Source organism: Sorghum bicolor, chromosome 7 (assembly GCF_000003195.3).
Source record: "Sorghum bicolor cultivar BTx623 chromosome 7, Sorghum_bicolor_NCBIv3, whole genome shotgun sequence".
In the NCBI taxonomy this organism is placed as follows: Eukaryota; Viridiplantae; Streptophyta; class Magnoliopsida; order Poales; family Poaceae; genus Sorghum; species Sorghum bicolor.
The window spans coordinates 59,853,775-59,862,917 of NC_012876.2; the positions used below are offsets into that span (position 1 = coordinate 59,853,775).

General features: G+C 39.2%; 1 protein-coding gene across 1 annotated transcript; it reads left to right on the forward strand.

Moving 5' to 3' along the window:
* On the forward strand, positions 3,929–7,369 carry LOC8056929 (ABC transporter F family member 1). The gene is made up of 5 exons (XM_002444509.2): positions 3,929–4,318; positions 4,788–4,861; positions 4,958–5,168; positions 5,318–5,552; positions 6,082–7,369. The coding sequence occupies exons 1-5, from the start codon at positions 4,115–4,117 to the stop codon at positions 7,137–7,139; spliced, it is 1,782 nt and encodes a 593-aa protein (XP_002444554.1). The 5' UTR covers positions 3,929–4,114; the 3' UTR covers positions 7,140–7,369.

Below are 9,143 nucleotides of genomic sequence, written 5' to 3' on the forward strand. Positions count from 1 at the left end.
CGCTTTAGTTCGCTAAGCTAGCTGCCTGCTTTGTCTTTCTCGTGCGTCCATCAATTAACAATATATACTGCACTGCACTTTTCATGTACCATCAGTAATCACTTTTGTTTTATCGATTCGAACGATTTCTCTTTAGTCTATCTTGAGGGCTACTTAACTAGTAATATAGTTACACCCTCCATACTTCGCTTTTATATAAACATTCAATAATTTTGCGAACTTCCATTATATTAGCTAAGGGGCTACACTTCTACTAGCTAGTAAGTTCGGGGTTTGCTAACAGGTAGAGATGAAAATAGATTAGATATAGATAAATATCATTAATATTATATTTGTTTATTTGAATTGGAATAAAGATAATGTCAACCATGTCAGATAAGATAAAATTGGATATCGACATCATAAATATACAATTTAAGTATTCGGATATAGATACAGTATCAGATGTTGAATATTCGGACTCGGATACAGTGAACCATTCTAAACGAATTTGGTCTCGAATACGATTAAAAAATATTTGTACCGTTTTCATCCCTGATAATAGGTACTAATACATATATATGCACCAACCACCTATTACAAACATATTAGTAGGTGGATCCTAACAGTCCCTACTAATAATTTGCTAGCTAATAGTTAGTCTATACTCCCTCCATTCTGAATTATAGGTTGTTGACGTCAACTTTTATTATGTGTCTAGACATATCATTTATTTAAATATGTAGCAAAAACTATGTACCTAAAATGCTAAAATGGCCTATGATCTAGGACAGAGGGAGTATTAACTAGTTAACTATATTAGAGCAACTCAAGAGACTCTAAATCTTCCGTAAATGTTAGAAATACAGATGTTGGTAAAAAAAATTACTTTCCAATAACTTGTCTGAATGGTTATACAAAAATAGCTATCTTCTATTCCGGATTTTTCGTTAGCCAAAAATAGAAAACAAAAATGACTCTCTAGAGTGCGCACGAGAGATTGAAAAATCGTTGGAGAGTCAAGAAATATAGAAAACGATTTTTATAGAAATGATTCTAATGATGATCTAGAGAGTGAGATTTGCAAAGACTTTTGGAGATGCTCTTAGTACTAATAGATCAAACATGTCCTTAGTTTAGCTATATTTCCAGTCGAAGCAATGCAAGTACGGATGTGTATTGGGCTTTTGCGACATATACTCTTAGTCATTGTTGGTTATACTCGTATTAATCTCAATTCATATGCATTGATTGAGTCATTGAGGTGGATTAGGATAAAAAACAAAATTTTATGTCAAATCGCTCTAGGTCTTGTTTACTTCATGAGATTTGCAAAAAAAATTCTCGTCACATCGAAATTTGTGGCACATGCATAGAGTATTAAATATAAATTAAAAAAATAACTAATTATATAGTTTGTCTGTAATTTACGAGAAAAATCCTTTAAGCTAGTTAGTCCATGATTAGAAAATATTTGTCAAATACAAAAGAAAGTATGCAGTGTCTATTTTGTAAATTTTTTACAACTAACAAGACCCTAAATAGGTAGATACAAATGCCAAACAAGCCAGAGCATCTCCAACGGTTTGCCATTCTAGTTTGGCATTTGTGTTATTTGGCAAAAAGGTAAAAATCACTCTTCCAACGGTTTTGCAAACGGATTTGCCATTTTAGTAAACTTGGCATTTGAGAGGCTCCCCTTGGCATATTTGGGAGTTGGCTTTTGGATTGGCAAACGCTTGCGGCCGGTTTTCCTGCATCAATTCCGTCCGCGGCCTGGTCTCTTTGGCGTCGTTTCCTTCGTCGTAGGAAGTCCTCGCGCCAAATAGAGTCCGCGCCACCATTGGTTTGCCGCGACTCAAAGACGCAGATCGAGTCTGCTACGTCATCCCTCCCTGAACGCGATTGAAATACGCCGATCGAGTCTGCTACATCCCTCCCTGAAGATCGCGCGCGTCTAGACAAAAACACGCGAGCGGCCATTGCATCCACGCAGTCGAGCGATCTCCACTAGGTAATTGCCAAGTCCAAAATGCCAAACCATTGGGGATGGCCATATTTTTTCCTTTGCATTTGCAATTGAGAGTTGGCAAACAACAACAAATGCCAAACCAAAATTACCAAACCATTGGAGACGTTGCGGATCTCAGAATTAATGCTACCTTTTCTGGAGTAGTTGACAAGCTAAAAGGCAGCATTAAGCAGTTGCAGCTCAGATTCTCCTTTTTTAGGCTAGCCTCTTTTCAGGTGTTATATATTGCCTTCTTTTTCTTTATATAAAAAAATACAAACGCCTTTGTACTTAAGGTCGTACTCCCTTTTCTCAACTTTAATTATATTTATAGAAAATACTTGTAATATTATATCACCAAATAAATTTATTATGATAGTATATCTAAGGAGCTATTGCGTTCTTACCCTTATTTTGAAGTCTAATTGTGATTTTACCTTTATTTTTGTCACCGTTGCGATTTTACCCTTGCTTTTTGAAAACAAAGCTTCATTTTACCCCTATTCCATGAACAACGGTTAACGGTGTTAAATGGGCTCAGTAAGGACAACTTTGTCTTTGTGAAAAGGCCTCTACTTACATTGTGATTTTACCCATACTTTTAACTCTGTTAGTTTTTTTAGTATTTTATATTTCATCATTTTAAAGTAGTTGATATTTTCTATTGGAAGAAGTCCACTTTAGGTCCCTCAACTTTTGCGAAAGTCTGTTTTTCATCCTTGAGCTTCAAAACCGGGTAAATTACATCCCTCAACTTTCGAAACCGTGCATATTACGTCCCTGGCATGGTTACAAGCGGTTTTGAAGGCTGTTTTGTCTTTTTCATTTTTATTTATTTCGGCTGAATATTTGTAAAATTATAGTAAATCACATAAAATTCATAAAATAGTAATATAATTTTGTTGGACTCCAGATAAGTAGATCTACACAATGAACATATAATATGATATGCTTTAGTAGAAAGTTTTTGTTGTAGCTTTAGATCTGTGTTTTTCTATAATTAATTAGAATAGTTCATAGCTATAGTTTATATGGTCCAATTATGATGAATTTTTTATGTTGAGCTAATTATTATATGTTTAAATTGTGGTAAAAATTTAATACTCATTAGATCATGTATAACTTAGTTATAGATTTATTAAGATTTAACAAGCATAAACCTAAATAAATCTATAACTAAGTAATACATGATCCAATGAGTATGAAATTTTTACTACAACTGAATCATAGAATAATTAGCCCACCATATAAATTTCATCACAATTAGACCATAGAAACGGTAGCTATAATTAGTCTAATTAATTATAGAAAAGCATAGATCTAAAGCTGCATCAAAAAAAATATACTGAAATATACTATATTATATATTTAATGTGTAGATCTACTCATATGAAGTTCAACAAAGTTGAGTTTTCTATTTTATGATTTTTATGTGATTTACTGTGATTTTTCAAAAAATTCAGCCAAAATAAATAAAAAGAAAAAGACAAAACCGCTTTCAAAACCAGGCCAAGGATGTAATTTGCACGGTTTTAAAAGTTGAGGGATGTATTTTGTCTGGTTTTAGAGTTCAGGGATGAAAATTAGACTTTTATGAAAATTAAGGGACCTAAAGTGGACTTTTTCCTTTTCTATTTTGTATTTTATGAGAAACTAAACACACCCTCAATAAAATTAAATGTGGTCGAGTGTCGTTGTGGTCTTGCATTATGGAGGCCGCTGCAGAGCTTCGTCTGTCCATGGGCCATAGTGCCATACGATGAAGAACTCGAGCATGGCGGCGTTTATGGATAGCCCAAGACGGAAAGGCCTGCATGCCTCTGCGAAAGGCAAAAAGGCCCGTATGGGCCCGTCACAGAGGAGAGGCCCAGTAGTCCAACAAGAAAAGGGAAAGCCCAGTAGTCCAACTAGAAAAAGGACACTGACAAGTGTCAGGAGGACATCAAGAGTAGAGTTGAGGTTCCCCTTCTTCCCCCTGTCGTCTGCTTCACATTCCCACAATCCCGGTGCCGTGGTGGTGGTGGTGTGCTGCGCTGTCGTCCCTCTCCGACCTTCCCGATTCTTCTTCTCCCTTCTTCTGCGTCAGGCCGCCGCGGCATCACCCTCCCCATCCTCCTCCTCACCATGGTGTCGGACGCCAGCAAGAAGAAGGCCGCGCAGAAGAAGGCGGCCGCCGCAGCCAAGAGGGGAGCCAAGGTCCCGGCCCCTTCCTCATCCTCCTCCTCCTCTGCCGCCGCTAAGGCCGTCGATGCCGTCGCCGCGCTCAAGCTCTCCGATCGCACCTGCACCGGCGTCCTCGCCTCCCACCCGCTCTCCCGAGATATCCACGTGAGCATCCCTGTTTATCCCCGATCCATCCGTTTTGTTATGATAGGGGAGTTTTTCTTTTTTTTTCCCCCTTTTCTGCAGAGAGCCAATTGCAACCTCGTAATTCGTTTTTTAGGCAAAACGTAGGCTGATGAACTATTTTCTCTGGGTAGTTTCTAGTATTTTACTAAAAAAATAACTCACAGCTAGCCAGGTGGGCTGGGCGGTGCCTAGGCAGCAGAATTTGTAAATACTGACGTCTTTTATGTTTTCAAGCCTTCCTTTCATCCTATCTCTCTGATGTTCCACATGAAGTTGGATCATCGGATTAATTCTTTATACCCACTATAATATGGCTTAGTGTTTAACGAAATATAGATTCCAGTTTCGCTGCCACAAATAACAGTATCCCTCAACCCATGCTTTTTTTAGTAGTTCATTTCTTACTGACCGCCTAGTGACACCTAATATGATCTTTTGCATGTTGCAGATAGAGTCTCTTTCATTAACGTTTCATGGCCATGACCTTATTGTAGATTCTGAGTTGGAGCTCAACTATGGGAGGTAGACATATACTGCCATCACTTATAGCCATTCCGTTACGGGTTACGACCAAGTGCGCTGCCCGAGCACGTCACTGACGGTTTTAATTGGTCTCAGGCGTTATGGTTTGCTCGGCCTAAATGGCTGTGGGAAATCTACTCTGCTCACCGCGATAGGCTGCAGGGAACTCCCTATACCTGAACACATGGACATATACCATCTCACCCATGAGATCGAGGCTTCAGACATGTCTGCGCTACAAGCTGTTGTTAGTTGTGACGAAGAAAGAGTGAAGTTGGAAAAGGAAGCGGAGATTTTGGCTGCACAGGTCACGTCTTGAACTTCCTCACACATTTGTTACAATACACCTTTCTCTAGTCTTGTCTGTATTCTGCTTTGCTGCTCTTGCAAATTATAACTTGATGCTGGAGAACGTCCTAACATAGTAACATGTATTATGATTGTTCACACTTTTAGGATGATGGTGGTGGTGATGCTTTGGATCGTGTATATGAGCGTCTAGAAGCGATTGATGCATCAACCGCTGAAAAGCGCGCTGCTGAGATATTATATGGTTTAGGTTTTAACAAGCAAATGCAAGCTAAGAAAACTCGAGATTTTTCTGGAGGTTGGCGTATGAGAATTGCTTTGGCTAGAGCACTGTTCATGAATCCAACAATCCTTTTGCTTGATGAGCCTACAAATCATCTTGGTAAGACTCTTAAATTCTAAACTACTGAAGTAGAAAACCAGGATCTATGTGGATATAAATGTCTTATTTTCTTGGTAGCTTTTGGATATGAATGTCTTGTTTTCCTGGTAACTTTTGTGAACTAGAAACCTACTAAATACTCCAAATTTTCATGTGGACGACGATCTGCATCTTCTATGTATATCATATTCATATTTGTATATGGATGACACTGATAAACAGCTTGGTTGCTAATCTAAGTAGCTGAGTTCATCCAAAGATAAGATATGATGTCAATTGCTGTACCTTTTTTTTTCTAATGTATCGCACAACATGGTGCCAATGCTACATATCCTGTTGAGCATAAATGACTTCGATCAGCACTCCAATTGTTATTGCCTCATAGCATTCATATGTTATACCTGTAGTCTGTAGAATGATTAAAAACTTGTCATTGAAGTCCAAAGGATTTGCAGAAAGGTTTTTTTTCAGGGCCCTGTTTTGGTGAACTTGTTGCTCCGCTAAACTAATTTCTTATGTTAATTTGCAGATCTTGAGGCATGTGTCTGGTTGGAAGAGATGCTAAAGAAATTTGACCGTATACTTGTTGTCATATCTCACTCCCAGGACTTTCTGAATGGTGTGTGCACTAACATCATCCATATGCAGAATAAGAAGCTCAAGTTATATACTGGGAACTATGACCAGTACGTTCAGACCCGTTCTGAGCTTGAAGAGAATCAGATGAAGCAGTTCAAGTGGGAGCAGGAGCAGATTGCATCAATGAAAGAGTACATTGCACGGTTTGGCCATGGATCTGCAAAGCTTGCACGTCAGGCCCAGAGCAAGGAGAAAACTCTTGCAAAGATGGAGCGTGGTGGGCTCACTGAGAAGGTTGTTAGGGATAAAATACTGGTCTTCCGCTTCACAAATGTTGGCAAACTTCCACCACCAGTGCTTCAGTTTGTTGAGGTCACGTTTGGGTACACACCGGATAATCTCTTGTACAAGAAGCTCGACTTTGGTGTTGACCTGGACTCTAGGATTGCACTGGTTGGTCCCAATGGGGCAGGGAAGAGCACTCTCCTGAAGCTGATGACAGGTGAGCTGGCTCCATTGGACGGTATGGTGAGGCGGCACAATCACCTGCGCATCGCACAGTTCCATCAGCACCTGGCAGAGAAGCTGGACCTGGACATCTCGGCCCTGCAATACATGATGAAGGAATACCCTGGGAACGAAGAAGAGAGGATGAGAGCCGCAGTCGGTAAGTTTGGGCTGTCAGGGAAGGCTCAGGTGATGCCAATGAGGAACCTGTCGGACGGGCAGAGGAGCCGTGTCATCTTTGCGTGGCTGGCATACAGGCAGCCGCAGCTACTGCTGCTGGATGAGCCAACAAACCATCTCGATATCGAGACCATCGACTCCCTAGCGGAGGCGCTGAACGAGTGGGACGGCGGTCTGGTACTGGTGAGCCATGACTTCAGGCTGATCAACCAGGTCGCTCATGAGATCTGGGTTTGTGAGAATCAGGCAGTGACTAGGTGGGAAGGCGATATCATGGATTTCAAGGAACATTTGAGGAGCAAGGCTGGTCTATCTGATTAACTAGAAGGGAAGGCCTTTTTTTTCCTTCTCCTTGGAGATTTACCCCTTGTATAATGTGGTATAGGCACCCAAAGTTTTATCTGTGTATCACATTCAGCAATCACCGAGTTGTTATCGAGTATTAGTAGTAATATAGATCATCCAAACAGTGTATCAGTATCGAGCTGAGTCTCATAATAAGAAGCGAAAGATTTGTAGTAATAAAGCAATATTCTCGTTTCTTTTCCAAACGTAGTGATGTGGGATTTGCGCGTAGGTTCTATCATCTCTTGGGAAGCTAGATCTCCCTACATTTCTTTATTCTATTGTAGAGTAGCTCAAACTGTTCTTATTTACAGAGGTTCCGGATGCAGCTGTGCGTGACGGCTCCATCCTGTAGGTTTTCTTCTGTTGCACGAAGACGGTGGATAAATCCCCTACAAGTTAAGTTCTTCCTCAACCCTACCAATCCCCATTAATCCCTTCGATTTTAACAACAACCGAACAAGGCCTAATGGTTGTGTAAAATGGAAGGCATTTGCTACTAATCTAACCAAACTGCTTCCCTTATTCGTTGTTACATGGAAATGAAAGGTAAGGTCCTTTCGACTTCCCTGAGGTCATTCTTCCGGAAGCCAGAATTCAACCTCAAACTACAAGACAGGTAATCGTGTTAAAGTTTCAAAAAAAAAAGGTAATCGTGTTAAGAATGGAGAGCGAGAGAAACAGCGAGTGATGCAAATGATTGCCTATATTTTCATTAAACAGGAGCCTATATAGTCAGTTACAAGTATGAAAGAAAGAGAGGAGAAAAGACACACTTTGAGATTAATCCCTAATTGATAATTTCACTATCTCTGAAACATTTCCAAGGGAAATTTAAATATTTGCCACCCTTACCAGAGCAGCATGGCCAGTTGTCAAACTTAGTTTTGCAAATACATATTTACCACCAGAACGGTTCTTGAAGCCTCATTTCTACCACTTTTGGCGTCGTATTTGCCACCCTTGTTTTTTTAGACCACAGGCACATTCACTCCAAAAATCCAAAATTTTTTAAGATTCTCCGTCACATCGAATCTTGCGGCACATACATGAAGCATTAAATATAGTCAAAAACAAAAACTAATTATACAGTTTGTCGGTAAATCACGAGATGAATCTTTTGAGCCTAATTAGTTCATTTTTTTGACAATATTTGTCACAAACAAACGAAAAATGCTACAGTGCCTTGAACTAAAATTTTTTGCAAACTAAACAAAGCCTTTTATATTAAAAGCCAAAGGACACTGCTAGGAAACCAGCTTACACTGACAGCGTATCATCCAGACCTCACCACCTCTCCTCTCATACAGACCAAACGAAGAAAAAGCAGTACCAAGCTCAAACAAGGGGTGTTTGGATATAGGAACTAAAGTTTAATAAGTGCCATATTATATATCATATGACGTTGTCTATGGAGTATTCGTATACTAATAAAAACTTAGATTACAGATTTCGTCAGTAATCCACGAGACAAATTTATTAAGCCGAATTAATTCATCATTAGCACATATTTACTATATCAATGATGGATTAAACTATCATTAATTATGAATTAATTAGGTTTAAAAAATTTATCTCGCAAATTACTCTAAAAATATGTTTTTAGTTTTATAAATAATCTATATTTAATACTTCATGCACGTGTACAAATATTTGATGTGATCGAGACTAAAATTTAGTTGGGGAAACCAAATGGGGCCTTAGATTGCAGAAAAAACTGGAAAGCAAAAGTTTTAAAACAACAGGCGTCCAAGCTTTCCACCGTCTTTACACCACGCCCTCAAACCTTCCTGCAGCTTCAGTATGATATCCTCCATCGCAGGCTTGTCCTTCTCCTCCTGCATCTTGTTAAAAACTCAACATCTTTGTAAGCAATTGATTTGGGAGACCTAACGAGCGAATTTAAATATATCTGCATTATAAAAAAAATAAAAAAATAGGCTGGAGTTCCCTTGCTGACTTCGGTCAAGATTTGGGAGA

Coding starts and splice junctions, on each gene's coding strand:
- LOC8056929 (XM_002444509.2), top strand. CDS start 4,115: ATGGTGTCGGACGCCAGCAAGAAGAAGGCCGCGCAGAAGAAGGCGGCC. Junction 4,862..4,957: donor TTGGAGCTCAACTATGGGAG/GTAGACATATAC, acceptor AATTGGTCTCAG/GCGTTATGGTTTGCTCGGCC. Junction 5,553..6,081: donor TGAGCCTACAAATCATCTTG/GTAAGACTCTTA, acceptor GTTAATTTGCAG/ATCTTGAGGCATGTGTCTGG.